This window comes from Saccopteryx bilineata, chromosome 1 (assembly GCF_036850765.1).
Source record: "Saccopteryx bilineata isolate mSacBil1 chromosome 1, mSacBil1_pri_phased_curated, whole genome shotgun sequence".
Lineage (NCBI taxonomy): Eukaryota > Metazoa > Chordata > Mammalia > Chiroptera > Emballonuridae > Saccopteryx > Saccopteryx bilineata.
Genome location: NC_089490.1, coordinates 368,098,411 through 368,125,301, shown reverse-complemented (window position 1 = coordinate 368,125,301; position 26,891 = coordinate 368,098,411). Strand labels below are relative to the sequence as shown.

Here is a 26,891-nt window from a genome sequence, read left to right as displayed (position 1 = left end):
AGTTTGCAACCTGTCTAAAGTAAAGGGCAACACCCCCTAAAGGAAACTGACATACCAGACACCGGCACTGCTGGCAGCTGTGAGTCCAATTGTCTCCACTTCGATAGAGCTTGTGTCCACTTTGATCCAGACATTGACTTGTGACTCTGGTGTCACACTCTGGGCAACAGAAAAGGTCAACGCTTGGATTCTGGCAATCACAAGCTGTCCGTCGGCAGAATATCTTCCCATCCTGTTTAAAAATGAGGTTAGGGAGGTTTTATCAGGAGAGAGAATAAGAGAGCCACACAATAAAAAGAAACCTCATACTTTAGAGAGCACAAAGGAAATACACTGCTCATAAAAATTAGGGGAGCAGTGAACATGCAGATACTCCAGTACTTTCAGCCTTTGTATAGTGCATTTTCACCAATGAACTAAAAGTTGGTTTTACATCTCATTTGCATAATCGAACAACTTTCTTTGACTTGTTGTTTGCTTTTCTGATGTTCTTAAACTGTTTAATAAAAAAAAAATCAAATGTTTCTTTTTTTATTGCTTCATATTCATTTTGAAATATTCCCTAATGTTTGTGAGCAGTATATTTCTTAAGAGTTAAAGCATGCCCTTGGCCACCTGCTGATTTTTCAAAACAGATGCGCCTGCGTGCTCTCCCATGCACACACCGTCATCCCCTGACCCGGCCTGCAAAGCAGCCCCAGTGAAAATGGAGACCTTTCTATATTTTAAAAAAGTCAATGTCACCCCATTAAATTTAATTTTCTAAATTAATTTTTTTTAAAAAGCCAATAAATTCTTTGAAACCTTTTTTCTAAGTGTTCCTTAGAAATCTCTAAGTAAAGTTATAACTAAACATAAAAATTCATCTATGATCAAGAACTCATTTGAGTGAAAAAAATCATGCTACTATACTTTCCCCAGTCATAATGATACCGACTAACACATTCAAATACATTCATCTAATTTAATCTCTGCCTCAACTCTGGGAGGAAGTCTGACTATACCCTTTTATACAAGAATTAACCGAGGCCCAGAAAGGCTAAATGTCTTCTTATTCAGTATCACAGAGGTAGTGATTCTCTATGCAGTCCAACCAGGTCTTCTGGTTTCACAACAATTTGTCTTCTAGAAGACAGTCTTTAGGTTGTTAATTACAAGGGGCTAGGGTCAGGTGCTGCCTTTCACCTTGGGGCAGTTGCCGAAATTCTAAGCACAGTAAAACTTTACAGTAATAGCTCTGAAATTAGAAAGGTACTTTATAATGATACTGAAGGTCAACAGCATTCACATATTAAGACTATTTTGCAGCATATCTCACTATGTCTGTTGTTCAAAGTGACTTTGTACTTCAGATAATGAAGAGGCTAGAAATGTAGGTGAGAACTGATCAGCATTTATGATATCTGCTTTGCTGGGTATTCACAAAACCAAAGATGCTCAGGACCAGGAGTACGTTAAAGAACACATAACTAAACATCTTGACCTATAATTTAATCCTCTCTAGAGCAACCATATTCAAAAGTCATCAAGCCAAGCCTGTGCTGGATCTGCTCCTATCTTGAGAAACTCACCATTATGGAAATGGTTCAAAGTATACATCTCTGTACATGTCCGAATGATAAACACTAAGCTTATTGCTGCCTCCAGTCATTGGTTCTCATTCACACCCTTGGAAATCATAGTACTCCCAAAGCCACCGGTCACATTTCAACTCTTCTGTTCTTAGAAAAAAGCAGTTATTTCTTCACTAAGTCATCTCATCTCTGGATTAAGCATCTCCAATGTTGTGACCAGTCCCCACAGTTTTGAATTCTGTGATAGTTGCCTCCTTCTTCAACAGTTTTGAATATTTATAATAATAATAATAACCTACCATCATTTCAACACTTACTTTGTGCCATACATTGTGCTTAGTCTTTTCTATGCATTATCACCATTAACCCTGATAATTTTGTGGACTAGAAATTTATATCTCCATATCTTGAAAAGAGTGGTTCAGTTACAGAACTAACTATAATCTATCAATAATGGTCTGACTAACAGAGTGAGGTAGAGTTATGGTCACTTTGTTTTTTTTGATGTTTTTTTTTTTTACAGGGACAGAGAGAGAGTCAGAGAGAGGGGTAGACAGGGACAGACAAGACAAAAATGGAGAGAGATGAGAAGCATCAATCATCAGTTTTTCATTGACACCTTAGTTGTTCATTGATTGCTTTCTCATGTGCCTTGACCTCAGGCCTTCAGCAGAACAAGTAACCCCTTGCTCGAGCCAGCGACCTTGGGTCCAAGCGACCTTTTTGCTCAAGCCAGATGAACCCGCGCTCAAACTGGCGACCTCGGGGTCTCGAACTTGGGTCCTCTGCATCCCAGTCTGATGCTCTATCCACTGCACCACCGCCTGGTCAGGCGGTCACCTTGTTTTAAGCACTGCACATTCTTTACTGCAGCTTGGTTTCAATATTTACTTTCTGATACACTGTGGTTATGTCATAGTGTTGACTTATATTGAGCTTAATGAAGACTAAAACCCTATCCCATCTTATGCAGTCTGCTGTTTGGGGCCAGAAAGTGTAAAACTTGATGTTTATCCATATTACATTTCACCTCGTTAGATCAATTTCATCTCTTCTGCCAGTCTCGATAATTTCTAAATGCTGTTTCTGTCATCCACCATACCTGTCCTACTTCACAGCTTGGTGACATCTACAAACTTGATGGACCTTCCCTCAGGGTCTTCATCTACTTTATCAATAACAATGTTGAATAAGACAGGACTTGCTGATTTAAGCTTATAGTCAGCTAAAGTGGAAATCTTTAAATGCTTTACATCCTTTATGGAGAAAGAAAAGGAGATATGCTGGCTACATATATAATTACTTAACAGACTGAAAAATGCTTTCTCCCCAATTGTGTGCCTTGGTTATATTACTATAAGAAATGAGAGGAAATAGGGAGTGACATCGGCATCATGACAGAGTCAGACTCTATTGTTCTTCTTCTTAAATTTACAATTTGGGCAACTATCACTTCACAAAGGATCCTCTGCTCAAAACACAAACACACCTAAAATATCCAAGCATCAGGGCATCTGAAGGTGGGTACATTAGAATGGAAGGCAAGGAGGACAGGGATGGGGGCCACAGTTGGGTACCCACTAATTATAAGGGAAATGCAAATCAAAACCACAGTGAGATATCACCGCTCACCCGTCAGAATGGCTATTATTAATAAGACAAGAACTAGCAAGTGTGAGGATGTGAAGGAAAGGGAAGCCTGCACACTGCTGGTAGGAATGTAAATTGGTGCAGCACTGTGGAAAACAGTATGGAGGCTCCTCAAAAAAGTATGAATATTGCTACCATATGTCCCAGCATTCCCTCCTCCTGGCATCTATCTGAAAAATTTGAAAACACTTATTTGTTATATATAAATCCCTATATTATTGCAGCATTATTACCAATAGCCATAATATGGAAACAACCTAAAGTGTCCTTTGATAGATGAATGAATAAAAAAAAACACTGGTACATATATACAATGGGATATACTATTTAGCCACAAGAAAGTGAAATATTGCCATATGGAACAATATGGATGGATCTTAGAGTATCATGCTAAGTGAACTAAGTATTATGGAAAAGAAAAAGAACCATATGTTTTTAGTCATATATGGGATATAAAACAAAAAGCAACAAACGAACAAACAAACGTCATAGATACAGACAACAGAATGTTCGTTACCAGAGGGGAAGGGAGATAGGAGGAAGACAAAGAGGGTAACGTGAGTAAAATACACGGTGACAGAAGGAAACTAGACTTCATGTGGTGAGTGCACAATGGAGTATACAGATGTGGTATTATAAAGTTGTACACTTGAAATTTATGTAATGATATTAATGTTTCATCAAAAAATGTAATTAAAATAAAATTCATGACAAGAACTCATAATCAAAATATCAAAGGATAAAAGATCTATATATGCGTGAAGGAAGGATCATTCCATGATGTGACCATTGACTGAGCACTGACCATCTGCCTCTTAGATTTGGAGCAGAATACAGATTGCTTCTCCTTAGTCCCCTCAGAAACTGCTTGACAGACCCCTCCCCTGTGCCCCACAGTGTGCTGGTTTGTGCTGGTTCCTCAGTCTTTGCCTCACCCTGGACAAGCACGTAAGGCAGGGGTCCCCAAACTACGGCCCGCGGGCCGCATGCGACCCCCTGAGGCCATTTATCCGGCCCCCGCCGCACTTCTGGAAGGGGCACCTCTTTCATTGGTGGTCAGTGAGAGGAGCATAGTTCCCATTGAAATACTGGTCAGTTTGTTGATTTAAATTTACTTGTTCTTTATTTTAAATATTGTATTTGTTCCCGTTTTGTTTTTTTATTTTAAAATAAGATATGTGCTGTGTGCATAGGGATTTGTTCATAGTTTTTTTTATAGTCCGGCCCTCCAACGGTCTGAGGGACAGTGAACTGGCCCCCTGTGTAAAAAGTTTGGGGACCCTGACATAAGGTGTTTCCCTCCCTTATCTGGGGTGTGCCACTCTAGTGCCCCGATCCATCCTGCTGCTGTCTTATATAACCCCTTAGAACCTACTGCAGCAGAGCAGCCAATATCCACATCGTCCTGTCACCAAAGAAGACAAACTTCGGGTGTGTTCCCTTAATAAACTCAGAATTTAATGCTGGATTTGACAGCCCTGTTCTTGGTCTCTTGGCCCTGGGAAATTTTACATAACATATATACACCTAATACATACATACATATATACACATATATTCATATATGTATATGTACACATGCAAACACATGTATATGTGAATATATGTGTGGAAAGAGAGCAAAAAACTCTAGCTAAGCAATAAATTGAGTCAGAATTCAGCAAGTCTGGAGAAAGAAGTGTCCAGATCTTAGGAATTGCCCAATAGGTCTTTGGCTTACAGATCATATACCTATTGCCTACAATGACACTCTAAAAGTTTACTTTAACCAACAGGAGCTGAGGAAAGTAATAAAAGCTATGACACAACACCATTTGGTCAGCTAAGCTACAGAGAGCACTACAGTATTCCCCTCAAGTACAGAAGGACGAGACTTCAGGAACCCACATGGCTCTATCTATGAGCAACACCAAACACAAATAGATTCTTTAAGAAGAGGCCACTGTACAACAGGCAATGAGACCCACTCAGAGTGCCAGGTTTCTCCCAATGTGCGGATTAAAAGGATAAATAGGAAGAAGTGAATAGTCTCCAGGTTAGTGTAAAATAAAGCAATTTCACATCTCATCAATTATATGAAAACGCCAAATGGGCCCCTTTTAGTCTCTAACATGTTCCGAACAATGGCTGTGTTCACTTTGGCTTTGAATTACAGGGTGACTGTCAAGATAACAATTTGTAATAATGAAAATGTCACAGGTGGCTTCATTAATTCAATGAGAATGCCATTATAAAACCTCAGCTCACAGAGCACAACCACACTAGAATTCAAATTTGGCAAGAGAATGAAGCCAACTGATGGTGAGTAATCCCTTTTGCCACTGATGTTTGGGGTCATTCCCAGAGCTTGATCTCTATCCCACCTGAAGTGGACAGAACAATCCCCACTTAAATGCCAAAGACATATGTTCCCACCCTTCTGCCATAAAAGCTAAATGCTCCTATGCAGCTTTATAACGGAAGCTCAGCTATAAACAACTAATAAGTATCGTAATATTTAAATTGCTTCTGAACTTTAAAAGGCAGGAATATATACTTTCCTAGAAAATAAAAAAAATGAAGTACTCTTATTATGTATCAGAAAATTATGAGCTTTATTATATAAATTACAGATTTTATTACTGAATAGTCAACACATTGATATAGTTACTCCAGATTGTATAATATTACTATTTTTCTTTCTAGCATAGTTTCAGAACTTGCAAGTCAAGAAGGTAGACTTAGGTAAAATTATTTATGTAAACTGAATAATAATATAAACTAGGGTTTGGCAACCTGACACCCAGAGGCCAAGTTTAGAGTTTTATTGGACTATAGCTTCCCTCATTCATTTACATATTGTCTATAGCTGCTTTTACATGACAATGCCAGAATTGAGTATTTGAGAGACCTTACAGTATGCAAAGCCTGCCTGACCCTTTACAGAAAAAGGTTTCTGATCCCTGATATAAAGTATACAATCAGGAATGGTACCCTAGATTCATCTGTCTTACTTCCTCGGATACAAATTTATTAGGCTGTGATATCCACCTGTTTTACAAAATATTAATTATGCCTTTAGGTAACCTCCCACAAACTAATCCATTAGCCCTCTTTAATTAGCTCCTATGGTTGAAAAACTTTAGCTGTCATTTAATCCTAATCCAACTGTCTAATTTTAATGAAGAGAAAACCAGGCCCAGAGAGAGGAAATGATGATTCCATGTAATAACAAAATAGGAACTAGATCCCAATCTGGAATTTTATAACAGGGAATTTGTATCATGAGAGAAGGTTAGAGGGCAGGGAAAAACGACTTTAGACAAACTGAGATAAGAAGGGTTCTTGGGACAATAATGGTTCTCAAAGTGTCGTCCTCTGAGTGGCACCATTTGAATCTCCTAGGCTTGGAACTAGCCAGAAATGCGATCGTCATGCCCCACCCCAGATCTACTGAGCCACAGAGTCTGAGGGTGAGCCAGGGATCCCAGTTACACAAGCCCTCAAGTGACTCTGGTACAAAACAAAGTCTGAGGCCCACTGATGGAGAAGAAATGTACCCAGTCTATCGGAATGAGCATGGCATAAGCCTCAGGCTCTTGCAATGGAAAGGCAGGTTTTCGAATAGCACAGTAGGACAATGAAGTGGGGGAATGAACCTGGGCACCCTGTTTCTTGACAAAACTAGTGTTTTGAGGGCAGACCTAAACCAGCCAATATGTTCTTCTTCAAAGAAAAGGAAAGAATCTTAGAGCCTATACAGACAACTCCTGCCATCAAGAACACTCTAGGCAGGAAGGTATTGACAATGCTTCATGTTAGATTTAGAGAGAAAAGAAAAGCACTTATTTTATTTTTTAATGAGGAGATGGCAGGATTCTAGAAAGCTAACCTCTCCCCTGGCCCCAGGCACAGTCTGACTCATCCCTGTCCTTTACTCTGAGTGAGTGTGGAGAAGGGCTGCGCTGTAGGCCTGTCAGCTCCCTGCAGACTGGGTTACTCTCCCCTTGCCTGAAGGAAGCGAAGGAAACCCTACCCTGGCCATCTTCTTTGGTTTCTGGGCATCGGTTTATGTGAGGCCAAGTAAAATGGCCAGCATTCCAGACAATCGTCTGCCCCCTTTCTGTGTTGCCACCCCAATCTGGCTCTGACCTTTTTTTTTTTTTTTTATGATGTGGTGGGTCATTGGTTATATATGGCATTCCTTTCCCTACCTATCTCTGTAATTCCCAGAAAGTCTGAAGACCTGGCATTGCTCAGGTCTTTGGTAGTATATTTTGTTTCAGGATGAATGCTATTCACTTTTTAATTAAACCAATAAACCCTGCATGTAGCACAGAAATGAAATCTGGCCTTCATATCTTGTTTCCCTTCTCCCACTGGATTTTCCAATCACTAATGGTAGTAATGGGCAAAGGTGTTGGCATGGGAGTAAATGTAGGTGCTGTCATACCTAATATTTATCACGTGCTTACAAGCCTAAAAAGCAAACCCTGGTTCTTTCTCTTGTCTGTGGCACCTGAACTCTTTTCACCCAGGAAAACAGGTTTAGCTCTGCCACTCTGAAGCTTCATTTCTGCCCCTGGAAGGAGGGTACACACTGTGACAGAGGCTCAGTGTCTGACATCATCATTCATCAGGACCCATCATTTCATTTCTGTTATCTGCCATGTGACTTACCCCTCTCCCTGTCTGTCAGGCTCGCTTTTTTACTCTCCTGAACCTTTACTTCAAGCCTAAGTGGTACCTCCCAGTTTAGCTTTGATCTCCTCAGTGTTTCCCCCATGCTGTCAATCAGACTTTGCTTGGGCCATGCCAATCCTAAAGGAAATATCACTCATGATCCTCTGCTGCTCACCGGAGAAAGTCTAAACTCCATGCCCTGACTGTCCTGGGCCTGGATCTCTAGGCTCATCCCAGCTATGTCTTTCCCAAACTTTAGCTGCTCCTGATATTCTAATCACATCGTTTGCTTCACTTTTCCCTTAGCACCACACGCATTGTTATGCTCATGAATCTTTCTCCTGGCTGTTTTCACTGTTTGGGACTCACCTTTCCTACAGCTCTACTTGGCTAAGTTTCTCATCTTTTAAAGTCTTACTCAAAGGTCACCTGCTCTGTGAACTCACTTCCTCTTCCTTTCTTTATCCTCACAGATGAGAGACTTCCCTTCCTATGTTCTCACAACTGTTCGTGACGTTACCATGGCATGATAGTTGGTTAATTGTTTGTGTGTCCATTTCACTAGTCTGATCTCCAATATAAAAATGTTGCATTTCCTAAAATCTAATAAGTCTGAGGTCTCTCCATCTTCCCACGTGAAAAATAAAGATGTCTTCCTAAAGGCCATGAACAAATTTATCAATGAAAAGAGCCTCAGATGGATATCTGTGAAAAGAAGCTGGGTTGCAACTAAGATTTAGGGATCAAGCCCAGAGAGAAATTATTTTTCACTCCAAGTTTCTGTGGCCTGGATAATGCTGGAGAATCCTGGGTTCTAAACAATTCAGCAACCAATCTGTGCCTAATCAATTATGTGGTCAAAGGTGCACAAAGACATTGTCACTGCCAAGGAAGCACATAGCATCTAAACAAAAGCCCCAGTCTCCCTGCACTAGCCTAGCCTTCCCTTTGAACTCCAGTCAGCTGTGGGCACATTTCAAGGCCCTTTTTGCAATTGGCATAAAATACCAGTAGCTAACCTGGTATGGTGAGTCTCAAGGGGAAAGTGGCCTTTAAAAAAAACTTTGACCCTGCTTCTTTTAAAAGTAAGCTCTGACCCTTTGTTGTCATGTGTGATTTATTTCTATTTAAATTTGGAACATCAAGGATATGATTAAAAAGCCAGTATTTTATATCCCAACCTTGATTTTATTTCTTAACCTCCAAGACAATGTCATTGTAATAGTCAACTTGGATGATTAAGAACTGTTTGTTTGTTTTTTCTTATCAAACTAAGAATAGAACACAAGAACTCCTATGACTTCTGACAGAGTCAGGTAACTGCTGTGCTCATCTCCTCCCATGACCACACCATAATTACAACTAAATTATAGAATCAATGAGCTCTACCTGAAGACTAACTTCGCCTAAGTCTAATAGCTAAAGTTACAAAGAAGAAGCGACAATAAGCCGGGTAGGAGGAACAGAGATGTAGAATGGACAGGTCTACAGTGTGGCAATTAAGAATTGGGAGTGATATCTCAACTGTGGAGGTGTCCTCTGAGGAGCAAGGGGTCCCAGCTCCACACAAGGCTCCCAGCCCAGAGCACCAGTACCAGGAAGAGGAGTCCCCAGGAACATCTGACTGTGAAAACCAGCAGGACTACATCCAAATGAGACAAAAGGTTGCTGGAAACCTATGGTCCTATTGAGGGACCTATGCATGAACTTGCTTGCTCACAAACTCACTCATTCTGGGCTTCAGCACATAGGCAGGAGCTCAAAAAGTGCCAGGGACAGATGGGGAGAAATTAAGTAAATTGACTAGCTTTAGGACAAGAGCCGGAGGGGTGTGGGTCAGGGCAACTCTCTCTAGGTATGGAAGTGCTAGTGAGCACCGATGTTCATTTGTTGAGCACACCTCCCACCCAGCCAGCCTGGTGCATGTGAGCACCAAATCTGTACTATCCATTAACCAGGCTAACACTATTTATCCCACCCTGGGGATTCCCTGAGGCCCTGCCCCACCCAACTCATGCAATAGGTCAAACCTCTTCCAGGGGCTATTCCACAAAAGTGCCTGGCTTGGCTTGTACTGTGGGCTTATCTAAAATGTCTCAAAGGCAAAAAAACCCAAAAAGCAGTGGTTGGCCTCAGTGTACCCTGTATCTCTTGTTAAGTAGCCCCAAGCCTGGTATAGAGATGGTGACTGTTCTCAGCTTACATCATAATACCCATCCAGTGGGCCCAAGGCTGGCATAAGCTGAAACCAGCATTGGCTTGGAATATAACTTCAAATAAGTGGCCAAAGCCTGGCACAAGTGGTGGCTGGCCTCAACTCACACTGTGGTGTCCACAAAAGAATCCCAAGCCTGACATTAGTGGCAGCCAGCCTTGGTTCAGAGCATAGAGTTTCCCAAGTGCTGCCAATACCAGCACAAGTGGCAACCAACTGAAAGTCACTCTGTAGCTTCTGTTGTGTCATACCAGGCTAGGTACAAATGGCAGCTGACCTTGGCCTATACAGGAACCCCTTCCAAAAGGCTCTAGAACCAAAACACCTGGTGGCTAGCTTCAAACTCCATCAGAGTACCACTCAGCCAGCTCCACAAATGTTAACTCAAAGAGTGAACTTAGTTGACATTAGAGTCCTGCTAAAGTGATCCTGCTACTTGCAGTAAGCCCTGCATGCTGCCAATCCTGCAAATCAGCATGTGTTTTAGTCAAGGCAGGCCATCACAGCCAGTCAACTCCACCTACTGACATGTCAACAGCAAGTAAGGCAGGCACACACACAAGGGACACTCCTGGAGCAACTAACTCAGGTGAGCGAGGAGACTGTGACACTGGGCCACACAGGACACCTACTGCATCAGGTCACTCTGCCAAGACGAGGAGACATAGAAGATCTACCTAATACTTAGAAACAAACACAGGGATTAAATAAAAATGAGGAAACAAAGAAATATGTCCCAAATGAAAGAACCAGAAATACTTCAGAAAAGGAACTAAATGAAATAGAGACAAATAATCTACCAGATACAAAGTTCAAAACACAGTTTATGAGGATGTTCAATAAACTTAAGGGAGCAATAGATGAACTCAGTGAAAACTTCAAGTAAGAGACAAACCATAAAAAAAGAACCAGTAGGAAACAAGGATACAATAACTACAATGAAGGCTACAGTAGTGCAGTGGTTTTCAACCACCAGTCCACAGATCGATCTACCAGAAATTTTGTGCCAGTCTGTGAAAGAGTTAATCACCCTGATGTTGTATGCTCTATAAAACTACTTACTGCATTAAAAGAAAAACAATAGCATATTTGATAAAGCAGAGGGCTGAATCAGCACTCTGAAAGACAAAGTAGCAAAAAACACTCAATTGCAACTGCAAAAAGAAAAGGATTTAAAAAAAATGAGAATTGTTTAAGGGACCTTTAGGACAACTTCAAGCATACCAACATCTGCATCATAGGAGCACCATGATGAGAAGAGTGAGAGCAAGGAATGGAAAATCTATTTTAAAAGAATCATGGAAACGTCCCTAACATGGCAAAAGAAACAGACATGAAAGTCCAGGAAGTGCAGAGTCCCAAACAAGATGAACCCAAAGAGGCCCACACCAAGGTATATCATAATTAAAATGTAAAAGATTAAAGAGAAAAAGAAAATCTTAAAAGCAGCAAGAGAAAAAAGCAGTTAGTGACGAACAAGGGAGTTCAGATAAGACTGTCAGCTGATTTCTTTTTTTTTTTTAATAATTTTATTTTTTTAATGGGGTGACATCAATAAATCAGGATACATATATTCAAAGATAACATGTCCAGGTTATCTTGTCGTTCAATTATGTTGCATACCCATCACCCAAAGTCAGATTGTCCTTTGTCACCTTCTATCTAGTTTTCTTTGTGCCCCTCCCCCCCTTTCCCTCTCCCTCTCTCCCCTCCCCCTGTAACCACCACACTCTTATCAATGTCTCTTAGTCTCACTTTTATGTCCCACCTATGTATGGAATAATGCAGTTCCTGGTTTTTTTTTTTTGATTTACTTATTTCACTTCATATATTATCAAGATCCCACCATTTTGCTGTAAGTAGGCCAGAAAGATTAGTATGAAATATTCAAAGTGATCAAAAGCAAGGACCTACAACAAAGATTACTCTATCCAGCAGGGCTATCATTTAGAATGGAAGGAAAGATAAAGAGTTGCCCAATCAAGAAAAAAATAAAGGAGTTCATCACCACTGAACCAGTGTTACAAGAAATATTAAAGGGTTTCTTTAAGTAGAAATAATAAAATCATAAATATGAATAAGAAAACTGAGGTTAGAAAAGAAAATATCTTGAGGTCTATCCCAATGGGGCTTTTTCTGTAGACCTACATTGTTGGAAATGCCTCATAGAGTAAATATGTTGCTTCCTTTATTCACAGAACTACATGTTATATCTGTGGGTAGGAACTACAAGACAGCTGCTAAAAAAAAAAAAAAGAAAAGAAAAGAAAAGAAAAAAAAAAGAAAATATCATTGACAAAGGCAAACACATAGTACAAACAGTGGATCAAACAACTGTACACCAGCGAAAAAGCAAAGGCAGGGAGATCACATGTAATTAAATAATAAATTAAGGACTACACATAAATATACACATGAGAAATTAAAAATGACAAAAACATAAATGGCAGGGGAATGAGTAAAAAGTGTAGTGATTATAGAACATGTTTGAATTTAAGTGGCATCAGCTTAAAACAGACTGCTTTAAACATAGTTTGTTATATATGAATTCACCAACCAAGAATCTACAAGGGTTATATAAGAAATAAAGAGAAGGGATTCCAAACTCAACACTTTTAGAAAGTCATCTACATACAAGAGAAGAGACCAAGGGAATAAGAAAGGGACAGAGAAGAACTACAAAAAATCAGAAAAATAATAAATAAAATGGCTATAACTATATAAATATTGATAATTACTTTAAATATCATGTGGACTAAATGCTCCAATCAAAAGACATAGGTGGATGAATGGATGAAATAAACAAGACTGGTACATATTCTCCCTACAAGAGACCCATTTCAGATTAAAAGAAATACACAGACTGAAAGTACACAGGATGGAAAATATTTTATCCAAATGGAAATGAAAAGAAAGTTGGGTGGGGTAGAAATACTCATGAGGCAAAATAGAGTTTAAGAATTGCCTGTAATAAGAGACAAAGAAGGGCATATCATAATGATTAAGGGATCACATAACAAGAGGTTATAAATTACATAAACAGCTACACACTCAATGTAGGAACATCTAAATACATAAAGCAAATATTGACACATATAAAGGGAGAGATAAGCAATAATAAAAAGTCACAGTAGGGGACTTTAACACACCATTGACACAATGGATAGAACATTCAGATAGAAAATCAATAAGAAAACAGTGGCCTGATTGACACATTAGAGCAAATGTTATAATTGATATTTTTTAAAACATTTCACCCAAAAGCATCAGAAAATACATCTTTTTCAAGTGCACATGGAACATTTTCTAGTCTAGACCACATGTTAAGCCAAAAAACAAGTCTCAATAAATTTAAGAAGATTGAAATCATATCAAGAATCTTCTCCAAACACAGTAGTATAAAACTAGAAATCAATTACAAGAAGAAAGCTAAAAGCACACAAACACCTGGAGGTTAAATAACATGCCACTAAATGATGAATGGGTCAACAATGAGATCAAAAGAGAAATCAAAAGATACTTTGAGACAAATGAAAATGAAAACACAACAACTACAAATCTATGGGATATATCCAAAGAAGTTATAAAAGGAAAATTTATAGCAATACAGGCCTATCTCAAGAAAAAGAGAAAGCACATATATGCATTTAAAGAACTGCTAAAAGAGGAACAAATAAAACCCTAAATAAGTAGAAGGAAGGAAATAATAAAGATCAGAATAATATAAACAAAATACTCTTAAAAAATAGAAACAATCAATGAAATAGTTTTCTTAGAAAAGTTAAATAAAATTGATAAACCTTTAGTCAGACTTATCAAGAAAAAGAGAGGGACCAAGTAAATAAAATCAGAAATGAAAGAGAAGTGACAACAGACAACATAGAAATACAAAGGATTATGAGGACATCTACAATTACATGATCTTGAAAAATGGATAAATTTCTAGAAACATAGAATCTCTCAAAGCTGAATTAGGAGGAAAAAAATCTGAAGAGACTAATAACTCTTAATGAAATCAAATCAGTAATAAAAAAACTCCCAAACATGAAAGCTCTGGACCAGATGCCTTTATAGGTGAATTTTGCCAAACAGTCAAAGAAAATGAATACCTATTCTTTTCAAACTGTTCCAAAAAATTGAAGTGGAGGGAAAGCTCCAAGTTCATTTGATGAGGCTAGTATTACATGAATTAAAAACAACAACAACAAACAAAGACACTACAAAAAAAATTTTAGACCAATATCCTTAATGAACATAGATGCAAAAATCCTCAACAAAATATGAGCAAACCAAATTCAGCAATAGAGTATAAAGATCATGCACCATGATCAAATGGAACTCATTCCTTGGATTCAAGACTGGATGACCACAAAATTAATATGACACATCACATAAACAAAATGAAGGATAAATATAATATGATCACATCAATAGATGCAGAAAAACACTTGACAAAATCTAACACTCATTTCTGATTAAAAAATAAAAACCTCTCAGCCCAGTTGGAATAGACAGAATATATGCCAACATAATAAAAGCCATCTATGAAACACCCACAGCTAACATCATACCATATAAAAAGAATAAACTCAAAATGGACTAAAGACATAAATGTAAGGTCCCAAGCCATGAAACTTCTAAAATATAACACTGATAGTAAACTGTTTGACATCACTTTTAACAATATATATTTTTTGGAATATGTCTCCTTGGGCAAGGGAAACAAAAGGAAAAATAAACAAATGAGACTACATAAAACGTAAAATGTTTTGCACAGCAAAAGAAACCAACAACAAAATGAAAAAACCTACTGAATGGAAGAAGATATTTGCCAATAATACATCCAATAAGGAAATAATATCAAAAGTATATAAGGAACACATACAACTTAACACTAAACAACAACAATCTGATTAAATATGGGCAAAGGACCTGAATGGAAAGACATTTCCTCAAAGAGAACATACAGATGACCAATAGAAATAAAAAGATTGTCAATATCACTAATCATCAGGAAAATAAATACAAGTTAAAACCACAATGAGATATTACCTCATACATGTCAGAACGTCTATCATCAATAAATGAAGAAACAAACAAGTGTTGATGAGGATGTGGAGAAAGGGAACTCTCCTGCACCGTGGGTGGGATTATAAATTAGCGTAGCCACTGGAAAACACATCCATAACCCCCTTCCATCTGGCAACCATCTGTTTTGTTTGTTTATATGTTTACTAGATTCCACATGTAAGTAAAATCATATGCTATTTTTCTTTCTCTGTTGGACTTATTTCACTTAGTGTAATGCCCTCTAGGTCCGTCTATGTCTTTGCAAATAGCAAGATTTTATTCTTTTTATGGCCAAGTAATATTCAATTGTATGTATGTACCACATCTTCTTTATTCTATCATCTACTGATGATCACTTGGATTGCTTCCATATTTTAGCTATTGTAAATAATGCTGCAATGAACATAGGGGTGCATATATCTTTTTGAATTAGTGTTTTGAATTTCTTCAGACAAATACCTATATGTGAGAGGTAGGGAGGCAGAGAGACAGATTCTTGCATGCGCCCTAACAGTAATCCACCTGGCAAGCCCCCGACCGGGTGATTCTCTGCCCATCTGAGGCTGCTGCTCCATTGCTCAGCAACCAATCTATTGTATTTTAGTGCCTGAGGTGAGGCCATGAAGCCATCCTCAGTGCCCAGGGCCAACTTGCTCAAACTGTTCAAGCCAGGGCTGCAGGAGAGTGAGAGAGGGGTAGCAGGGATGAAAGAGAGAGAGAGAAAGGGAGAGAACAGGAACAGTGGAGCAGATGGCCGCTTCTCCTGTGTGCCCTGGCCAGGAATCAAACCCAGGATCTCTACACACTGGGCTGACACTCTACTGCTGAGCCAACTAGCCAGGACCGAAAAAAATTTTTTTTTAAATATCAAAATAGAACACTTTCAACTACAAATAATGGAAACAAACAAGAAGGATCACAAATTCTATTTTGAAGATTATATACAGAATTTGATTTAGGGGTTCTTTATTCAGCTTCTAAAATAAGACCTTCACCATCCACCTTTTTGGGAGATATGCTGTTAATGACTAATACATACAATTGAAAAAAAAAGATGTATGTAAAAATTCTGCCTAGTACTTTATTCATAAAAGGGTATAGTGGTGGTGAAGGTGCATTATATTAGCAAAATAGAATTAAAGGTATGGTTTATCTCCCGTGACAACTTCAGTATCATTTTCTTAAGACTTCAAAGAATCTTTATGAGTAAAAGTAGAATAAATCAATTTAGGTTGGTTGGATTGTTAACACAGTCAATTAATGAGGCTCTGGAAAACTGTAAATGATTAGTAAGTTCCATGCTTTATCATGGGCTTATATAAAACAAAAACTACAAAAAGAAATTTTGGCTTTACCCTAGTCAAAACTTAACTAAAACTTTTTGCCCATTCCAGGGCCTGGAATCTAGAAAGCCTAAAATGAATTTGGGGTCACAATGGGATCAAGCTCAAAAGGTTAAAAAACATGACTAGGAAGAAAATAGTAAAGAAAAATTTCCACACTTTGCTTGCTGTAATGGAGTCCTGATTGCCAATGTCTTCCATAAGCCCTTTTCAACTATTTGAACCCACAACAGGATTTCCTTCTCTACAAACTCTTTCCCTCTGAGTCAGTGCCACATGGTTAAATACTGCATTTAATAACTTGAAAATGTCCTGAAGGAATGTCTCACATAGTCATTAACATAGTACACAGGTGAGAGTTTGAGCTCAGTCAAGTTGGATTGACTCATTGCTTAAACTTGTTTTCACATATACTGACTATATCAACAGATATCATTTGTAGAGTGTAACAGGACATGTGGCAAAATGAGAAAACTATGAAATTTAGGGCAAGTGGAATTCAAGTCCCAGCTTAAACATTTATGTTTTGTGATATTTAGGACACATTACTTGCTCTAAAACTTAAACACTCAATTTATTCATCTTTCAAAACTGAGCTACATTAAACGTGATGCTGTTTTTAAATTACAGGATGCTTGGACCATGGGAGGTACTCCATAATTGGGAGTAATGGACCTAAATTTGAATGTGCTAAACTAGGTTTATGTATATGTATATGTATATGTATATGTATATGTATATGTATATGTATATGTATAGATTTATGTTTATGTACATGTATAAGGGAAAAAATGGATGTTGTTGGGTGATGACCTCAGGACTTGATAATACAGCTCTTTTAAATAGGTCTGCTGGAGGTGTGGCAGACTAGAAGGCAGGTAAATGAATTGGAACTTTTCAAGGTTATGTCATTTGTTTCGAGGGAGCACTCAGAATTTCTCAAGATACCAGCTCTCCAAGAGGCTACTAAGCAAGTCATGTCTTGTGTTTCCCATGCCCTTAAAGCCCAAGATTAAATACTCTTATCCCCCAAAATCGTAACAATACAATGCAAGAGCTACAGCAAAGCCTTATTAAAGGAAAATGAATAGGCAAGATCAATAAAAGATGAAATAAAGCACAAAGAAATCAAACACTTTGATAAGGCTCATTTTGCAAAGCATAAAGCCAAACCAGTTGATGACAAAATTTTATTTCCATAAGCACTAAACTCACTTCCAAACAACTTAATGTAAGGAACAGCCTGGCACTGGAAACAATGAAGACGACATCATTTATCGGGAAGCCTCCGTATTATCACTGTCATTTGTTCAGAGTAGAGGTCGCCTGTCTCTGACCACTGGAGGCAGGTCTCTAAGCCTTGCTTTTCTGGATAATGTCAGCACAGAAGTGAGAAATTTCATATGGGTAATCATTTCAGGTGAAGAGTAGTTTTAACTAGCAAGTTTGTATAAGCGTGGGATGAGGGCTCATTAGAGCTCTCACCCAGCCAACATTAAAGGCACTGCAGGCTCTCAGCAGGAGGACTAGCTGGTTTCTCTGCCCTGCAACCCCTGTCCTCTGTGGTGCTTCTCAACCCCACACCTCGCTTTTCATTGAGAGCAGGTATGCCTGCCACTCAGCATCAGCATTAGCTATAACAGGGACTAGAACAGGAGAAGCCTTTTCAGGAACTACAGGACAAGCTGAGGGAAGAGGTGGGGAGGAAGAGAAACAAGGGCGGAGGGGAAAGTACAGTTACAATTTCGGCAGCACTACATTGACTTTACCTTGCAGGAACAGACGGAACACCTGTCTTCTTTCAGGGTCCACACCTGCCCATTGTGCTTCAGCTCTCCTTCATGGGGGCAGTCACCAGAGCAGGAGGGCCCGGAGGGACAGAGGCAGTCGAAGCCCCCTGCCAAGTTGATGCAGGCAGAATCATTCCAACAGGTATGTGTTTGTAAGGCACATTCATCAATGTCTGCAATAAAGAAAGCACAGGGCTTTTGAATCTAGCGAATCACTAGAAAAAAATCATTTACGATAGCATTAACATTATTGAGCAAAGTACCTTGTGCCAGGTACTGTGCCAGGCTGTTCACATGCATTACCTCGTTTACTCTGCAAGATAGCTCTGTGCTGGAGGATGGCTTCTCATCTCTATTTTGCAAATAATGGAGCTGAGATCATAGAAGTAAATTATCATGCCCACTGTCATTTAGCTAATTAGTAGCAGGTCTGAGATTCAAACTCTCAATTGTTGCACTCCAATTACTAAATTATCCAGTAGCAGTTCTGAATTAACTTTAGGATATTCTCAAGAACTATACCATCCAGAGTCTATAAACACTGCTAATTCATGAACAGTGTAGATACACCCTATGGAGATCTGGGTCTTTTAGAAAAGCTGTGAATAGATTAACCACTGAGTAGGAACAAATCGGTAATTAGGGCAACCCTGAGCCAGTTAGACTGTCCGCAGATCCTGGGGCTAAGGATGAAAGAAGGAATGATGGTTCCTAACCATCTCTTGGTTAGGGAGGTGGTTTCCTAACCAAGTCTTATCATCGCAATGGCCCAGGGCATTTACCACATAATAAAGCATAACTCTAGTCAGCCCTCCCTGACTTAACAGGGACCTTAAGTCCTGTTGTAAGTGACCTTAACAACTTTCCAAACATAGTTGTCCAACCCCCGTGGGCACTCTATGATCTCACAAGGCAGCCAATTCCTTCAATGAGTGACCCTTTTGGAAATGTCTTCCTTAAATTGAAATGAAATATATTAACCAGTGGCTTCTACTTCTTGCCACTAGTTCTAAGACTACTCAAGAAAGGAATATTTGTTTTTTCTTATTGATGACCAACTGGATGCTATCTGAAGACAGTGGTCATTTGTCTGTCAGAGTATTCTACTCCACTGATCAATCTACTGTCATGCCCTTCAAATATTCTTCAGGTGACAACATTGATGCCAATAAATTTTTACCAAAGGTTTGCTATGCACAAGGTTCTTTGCCCACTAGGTGCTATAAATGTTCTATGACATGTAAGACATTGTCCTCTTGAGGGAGATAAAGTGATACACAGGAGTACAAATAGATAACTGTTGGGCAGTTAAAGTAAGAACAGTACAGATGAACTTATTCTACATCTTAAATTTCATGTTAAATACAGGGGTGGGCAAACGTAGGTTGACAGTTGTTCATATGGAAAATAATAATAAGAGTACAAGAATAAGCTCTGTGTTTCACATACTCACAACTGTAAATCTACTTTTGCCCACCCCTATATGTATAAGATTGCAAGTACTTGGTTAGGGATTATGGACTAAATTAAAGAAAAAAATTATTGGCATTGGCATTTTCCCCTAAAGTGCTCAAAGCAATAAAATACTCAAAAGCATATTATCAATTTTTTTCCCCACAGCTCTTTCTCATGAATTGCACCACAGAACTGCAAGATGAAAATAGTCATTCGCATTTTACAAAAGAAAAAACTAATTTATAGAGATGGCTAAGGGAATTCCAATGATATTTCCTAAAAAAAGCTAATTCATTCCATGATTTACTTTTTGTCTCTCTCCTACCCATTAGTTAATGAATAATGACCCCTCCTTTGAACACTGTGGAAATAATCCCAAATTAAGATGCCAAAATTCAGCCCTGGCTGGTTGGCTCAGTGGTAAAGCACTGCTCAGTGTGTAGGTGTCCCAGTTCGATTCCTGGTCAAGGCAAACTGGAGAAGTGACCATCTGCTTCCCTTCTCCACCCACAGCCATGGTTCTATTGATTCTAGTGCATTGTCCCTGAGCACTGAGGATAGCTCCATGGAGCCTCTGCCTCCAGTGCTAAAAATACATAGGTCAGTTGAGAGCATGGCCCCAGATGGGCAGAGCACTGGCCCCAGATGGGGGTTACTGGGTGGATCCCAGTGAAGGCATATATGGGAGTCTGACTATCTCCCCTTCTCTCACTTGGAAAAAAAAGAAAAAGAAAAAAAAAAAGATGCCTAAATTCCAGATTAACTACAAGAAGACCTCAATTACCTCCGCATTGTTCCTGGTCATGCCCATGCCATTCCAACACATTTTATCATATGGTGCTCCTGCTTAAAAGCTCTTTCATCTCTTCAGTTTCCTTCCTCCACTCTGAATCTTCCTAACTATAAGTAGCATTGAATGTGGGAGTCAGGGGACCCATATTTGAAAGCAAGCTCTTCCATTTAATTGAGTGGTTACTATATACAGTTAATTTTATCACACTATATGTCCTTAATCATATTATTTAGCCTCTCTGACCCTCATTTATCTCTTGTATAAAGCCATACTCACTTAATCAATGGTCATTTGAAAATAAAAATGTCAACAGCATAATAAGGACTCAGTAAATTTTGTTTCTTGATTTAATAAATGTAAATATTTAGGACAAAGTTCAAGCCCCACCTCCTCAGCTAAGTATATCCCAGTTTGATGCCAATTCACAGTAACCATTCACCTCCTCTGAACTCCAGTTATAATGACAGTAAGTGGTAGAGAGCTTACAATTTAGGTTTATACTACCTTGGAACAATACTAAACTGATACATTTACATTATTCTCATGCCCTAGTTTTTGCTTAAAGTAATTAAAATATTCAATCTTATACTTCTCTAATCACATTTATATTGAATTTATATGTCTAGGAGATATAGGTAAAAAATTGATAACTAGACCAATGGTTCATTGCATACATAATCATAAAAAATAAAATCCAGATTTCTTCAAATTCTGTGTTATCTTCATGCTTATCACCGGGACTACAAAATTAGCCTCCTTTCTGGTCTTCCTGACTTCAACCACTTCTCACTCTAATTCAGTGAGTTTCAACTGTGGACCCAATAAAAAAGAATTAAATAAATAAAACATTAGGCAAACTTTTAAAAGATACTGGTGGCCAGGCCACCACCACTGGAGAATGACTCAGTTGGAGTAAAGTAGGATCCACACATCTGGGCTCTGGTTAGCCAGATAAGAATCATTGCTTTCAACATCTTCCGTAGGGAACTGGTGCTCTCAAAGCAAGCCTGTCCATGTCGCTCCTCTGCTTCCCACCTCTCATTGACTCTCTGGTGCTTTAATAAAAGGTTCAAACTCCTAGCATAGCCTGATATTACACTTCAGCTGTTACCTTCTGCCTTTTCCCTTTCCATTCAAAAGCAATGGGTGACACACAGCCCACGTTGTTTCTTCTGTGACTTCGAACATATATTTTTTTATTATGTGCATACTACCCCTTCCTTAGCTCTACTTTTTCTCAGCCTATATGGAATGGGATGAGTTAATTAATTGAAAAGGTAAGCACTTCCCTTCCTGTGCTACCTTCACCTCTGTGCATTCATCAAAACTGGGATCAAACCTCACCACCACTCATTATGCAAGACAATCACTAAGGATGTTTGCTTTCTCTGTACCTCATATGCTATGCTATCTTTGCATTCCTCTCTCAGGAGTTACGTTGTCAATATGTACATTTCCATATGTAACTAGTGAGTTCACTGAGTGTAGAGGCTAAATATTTTTGTTTTTCTCTTCTGTGCCAACTAACACATAATACACTAAAGATGTTCAGTGTATTTACTTAAATTCAGGAAATTTATAGACTAGTACTATTGTAGTGGCTACTTTGCCAAAATTTGTCCTCGGGATTGTTCAATTGACCTAAGGCAGGGAACCTATGGCTCACGAGCCAGATATGGCTCTTTGATGGCTGCATCTGGCTTGCAGACAAATCTTTAATAAAAAAAATAATAATGCTAAAAATATAAGACATTCTCATGTATTACAATCCATTCATTTCCTATTACTCATGTTCATGGTTGCGGGTGGCTGGAGCCAATTACAGCTGTCCTCTGAGACAACAGCGAATTTTTATTGGATAATGCGTATTGTATATGGGTCCTTGTATGGCTCTCATGGAATTACATTTTAAAATATGTAGCGTTCATGGCTCTCTCAGCCAAAAAGGTTCCCGACCCCTGGCCTAAGGTATAATAACCACAACTTTCTCCTGCCAGAAATACACTTAATTATTTAAAAGAATATTTTAATTTATTGATCTCAGCAAGAGAAGAAGGGGGAGTGGAGAGAGATAAAGAGAAAGAAAGACAGGAACATCAATCTGCTCATGTATGTGCCCTGACCAGGGATCGAACCAGCAACCTCTGCACCTTGGGACAATGCTCTAACCAACTGAGCCATCCAGCCATAATGGAATATATCTAATTATTATGTTTTCATCTACTGTAGTTCAAAGTATGGTAAATAACATATAGGAACCACACTGAAATAGCAAGACAACCTTCCCTCCTCTCTTCCCACCAGTTTCTTGTCAAATGCTTGAAGATAAGGGTAGAGGAAGACCCATTAACAAATTACTAAAGATACTGCCTGGAAGGCTGATTTCAACAGATCCACACACAGTGGCTACAAAAGGGTATTCAATTGACGGTCTCCTCTAAAATCTCTAAATTGGCAATTGATGCCCATTTATAATATGCTTTTCAACATTTGGTTATTTTGCATCACGAAGCTGCAAACGTATTGGCACTGCTTTCCTCTCGTAAATTAAGGAACCTGAGCATAAAAATGAACATATCTCGTGTGTGCACTAAAAACAAGGTGCCAAAGCTGGCTTTGCTTTTGTCGCTCAGAATGAAAGGATTTCACAGCTGACTGTAGAACCACATTGCCTACAGAGCTCCATGTAATTGCTTTAGTTATGACACAGAAATCTAATTCTGCTTCCGTGCAATTTAACAGATTTATGGAAAGCCAGATGTTAGCAATTATGAAAACCGACATTATTCATATTCTTGGTAATACAGACCTGTTTGCTGTGCACAAAACCAACTTAATCTATTATACATATCCCAAGGCATCCAAAGGGAGGAGGCACCCTATTTACATAGAGCAACTGTTGTTCTCTGCTGAGCAAACACAAAGGCTTTCACCCATGATACTTACATCATCAGACCACTGATGACAAAGAGGCCGTGACACAAAAATCGGGCAAAAGATTCCACGCTCGAATCTATAATTATTAAAGTGTACTTGTTTTTTCTTATTGTTAAGTAATGGCTCTTGGTGAATTCCTTGAATTTCTCTTTGTAAATTCAGTATTTAAATGCTCCATGCTCAGATGAGGTTTTTTTCAATAAAATTCCACTGCTAAGCTTACCGTATATTAGAAATAATTTTCTTGCATTGATATTTTCATAATTTCTGAAAGCTATTGTACTCAGTTTGGCTTTAAAAAAGTGTCGGATTGTGTCTAGTCAATCTGCTTTGTTCTTTAATTTGAGATGCTTAGGTTACGTGAGCATGTACAAAAATATAATTCAAAGATATTTATATCAGTAGCAAGCAAACCAATCCCAACATAGCCCCAAACAATTTTCCTACTCTTTACGAAAAATGGTTTTGCAGAAATTTTAATAGCATAACAATGCTAATGGTACCCGCGTCAGAAGATGAAACTTTAAGTTGATTTCAGAGATCAAGAGAAACATTTTTCCCCCCAGTGGTTTGGTAGCAGTTAGGTCAAAGGAGATAACTCTTTTATTACCCCTTTTTCTCTTTCTTGAGTAATTTTCACAGCACATCTAGTTTTACTTTCAAACTCAACACAAGTGATATGTCAGAAAACAAATATTAACCTGTGCTTTGAATATCAAGCTGTGTGTGTTCTGACTTGGAAATTGTTACCAGGCATTAGTCGCTTGGCAATGAGAACAGAGCTTGGGGGTTTATTAATGATGAACAAGGTAGAGCACAGATGCCTCTCCCATAGTTAACACGAGATTGCCTCTTTTACAGTGGCAGAGAGAAAATTATAGAAAAGAAATATACAGGCTGCATATCAGCAAAGTAAGTGGAAGAAACAAGTAGAGAAATGTGAGCTCCAATGGGGCTTGAAAAGTGCAAGGCTAATGAAACTTCAAGCGGCATAGTTTCAGGTCAGAACAAGAAAGGTGATAGCCATGCTCTCTATCGTGTGCTAGTCATACCACACTCGGATATATTATGTTTCTTTTGGAGTGTAAACTATTAAAAGTGGGTTGACGCACTTGGGATTCATCAGAAGAGATTGACCAGCACAGTGAGGGCCTCAAACTCAACTTGCTTTAATGACACAGGAAGGGTTCAGCCTGAAAAGTAAAGACTGAAAGATTATTGAACTACATTCATCCAGTCACTAGTAACCAAATCAATCAGTTAACCAATTACACACATGTTCATTGAGCCTCTACTCTGTCTTAGACATTGTGCTATGGACTGGGAATAAAACGAGCAAAGAATACAGACATGATCCTCTAAGTATGGACCCTGCAGTCTCTTCCCATTTTTTTAAAGTTATAAACATTTTCTACAGTTCCATCTCTGGTTTTTGGTTCACTTGTCCTCAGTGGAAGCAGTTTAATATACCAGTTCAAAGCTTCAGGTTTGGACCCCAGCAGCTACAGGGGCCAGTTGCTATGACCCGTTATTCCCATTTGCCTGAGACCGGGAAGGTCCCCTGAGATAGATGATCTTCACAAGTAAAAGAAGGAACGTTCTGGGCAAAGGGGACAAATTAGGCAGCTGCCTCACAGTCCTATCCCTGCAATTTATTGTTTGTATGACTTTGGAAAATTTGCCTAATGTCTCTGAGCGTTGTTTCTATCATTTGAAAAATGTTGATAAAAATGCCCCCTGAGATAATCTGGTAATTTGGGTAAATACATGCTCAAAAGTATATCATGCAGTAGTTGTTCAAAAATAATTAGCTGCTTTTATTGTTCTTGTCTGTAATGTTTGTATATGTTTTCTCTCATAGAAATCAACTCATTTCACAAATTCTGTGTTTCCATCTCCTCAGGAAATAGTCAAATCCTCACCATTAGCCCTGAGCTCTAATTATGCAGTCAACCCCACCTCCGCCTGTTCACTGAGGATTTCAACCTGCATTCTGAATTCTGAATTTTCACGGATTTGATCAATACGTTGGTCAGCAAATCCCAGGGATGCTAACACTCCAGGTTTTCTGATGAGCCTTAATCAGTATAGCTGGTGCTAATAGTAAGTGACTAATATTGAAAGATTTTGGTTTGCTGACACTCCACAAACTTGCCTTGGTCGCCGAACACCTTTTCTTTAGATGGACTATATGAATTTGGGTGTTTTACTGTGGTGGGAGAAAACAGTTTCTTCTAGGTAGGAAAGCAAGAGTAAAATAAAAGCATAACAGCCTTCTAAATTAACCAAGTTAATTTACTTTCTGCCACAAACAAGTCATGCTTAACTAGAAATAAAATCTGTTTAGAAATCAATTCAATGCTGACCAGTGGAGAGAATAAATTTTAAAAGGCTATATAATTGTAGAAATACTTGCTATCCAAAGAGAATTTTTTTTTCCCGTATTTTTCTGAAGCCATTAACGGGGAGAGACAGTCAGACAGACTCCCGCATGCACCCGACCGGGATCCACCCGGCACACCCACCAGGGGGCGACGCTCTGCCCACCAGGGGGCGATGCTCTGCCCCCCCCCCCGGGGCGTCGCTCTGTTGCGACCACAGCCACTCTAGCGCCTGGGGCAGAGGCCAAGGAGCCATCCCCAGCGCCCGGGCCATCTTTGCTCCAGTGGAGCCTCGGCTGCGGGAGGGGAAGAGAGAGACAGAGAGGAAGGAGAGGGGGAGGGGTGGAGAAGCAGATGGGTGCTTCTCCTGTGTGCCCTGGCCGGGAATCGAACCCGGGACTTCTGCATGCCAGGCCGATGCTCTACCACTGAGCCAACCGGCCAGGGCCCAAAGAGAATTTTATTGCATAGAAGCTACAATATTGATGCCAATGACTTAGATTCATACATTTTCATATCCGCTTATTGGTGGGAGGGTGGGCTGTGTTATAGTGGCATCTACATCACAGAGAATTAGAACAGACATGTTTTGCACATTACTCAGTGCCTAACCTTGGGCCATATACACGGCTCACAAAAATTAGGGGATATTTTATCGCTTCATATTCATTTTGAAATATCCCCTAATTTTTGTGAGCAGTATATAGTCTCTTTTTATATTCATTTCATTGTTTTATCACTTTAACAAAATTTCACCCTCAAAAGAAAAGAATTCCCCTCCTGCACTTTCACGGTGTTATTGTATCTCTTTGTTACCTTGTATGCTTAGCTGTGAACATACTTTTCTATTTTTTTTTTTTTTATTTTTTTTTTATTTTTTTTCATTTTTCTGAAGCTGGAAACGGGGAGAGACAGTCAGACAGACTCCCGCATGCACCTGACCAGGATCCACCCGGCACGCCCACCAGGGGCGACGCTCTGCCCACCAGGGGGCGATGCTCTGCCCATCCTGGGCATCGCC

At 39.1% G+C, this 26,891-nt stretch overlaps 1 protein-coding gene and 1 non-coding gene across 3 annotated transcripts in view; one reads left to right on the top strand and one right to left on the bottom strand.

Moving 5' to 3' along the window:
- Positions 1–26,891, bottom strand: part of NELL1 (neural EGFL like 1) — an 854,093-nt gene that overhangs the window by 6,380 nt on the left and 820,822 nt on the right. For both annotated transcript variants that reach the window (XM_066251133.1, XM_066251134.1), the window contains 2 exons: positions 18,284–18,477; positions 56–232 (listed from right to left, as the gene is read on the bottom strand). In XM_066251133.1, the coding sequence (XP_066107230.1) occupies positions 56–232; positions 18,284–18,477 (371 nt within the window). The remainder of the gene's footprint in view (positions 1–55; positions 233–18,283; positions 18,478–26,891) is intronic.
- On the top strand, positions 12,210–12,340 carry LOC136321248 (small nucleolar RNA SNORA18). The gene has a single exon (XR_010728523.1). It is a non-coding gene; the product is annotated as a small nucleolar RNA SNORA18 (small nucleolar RNA).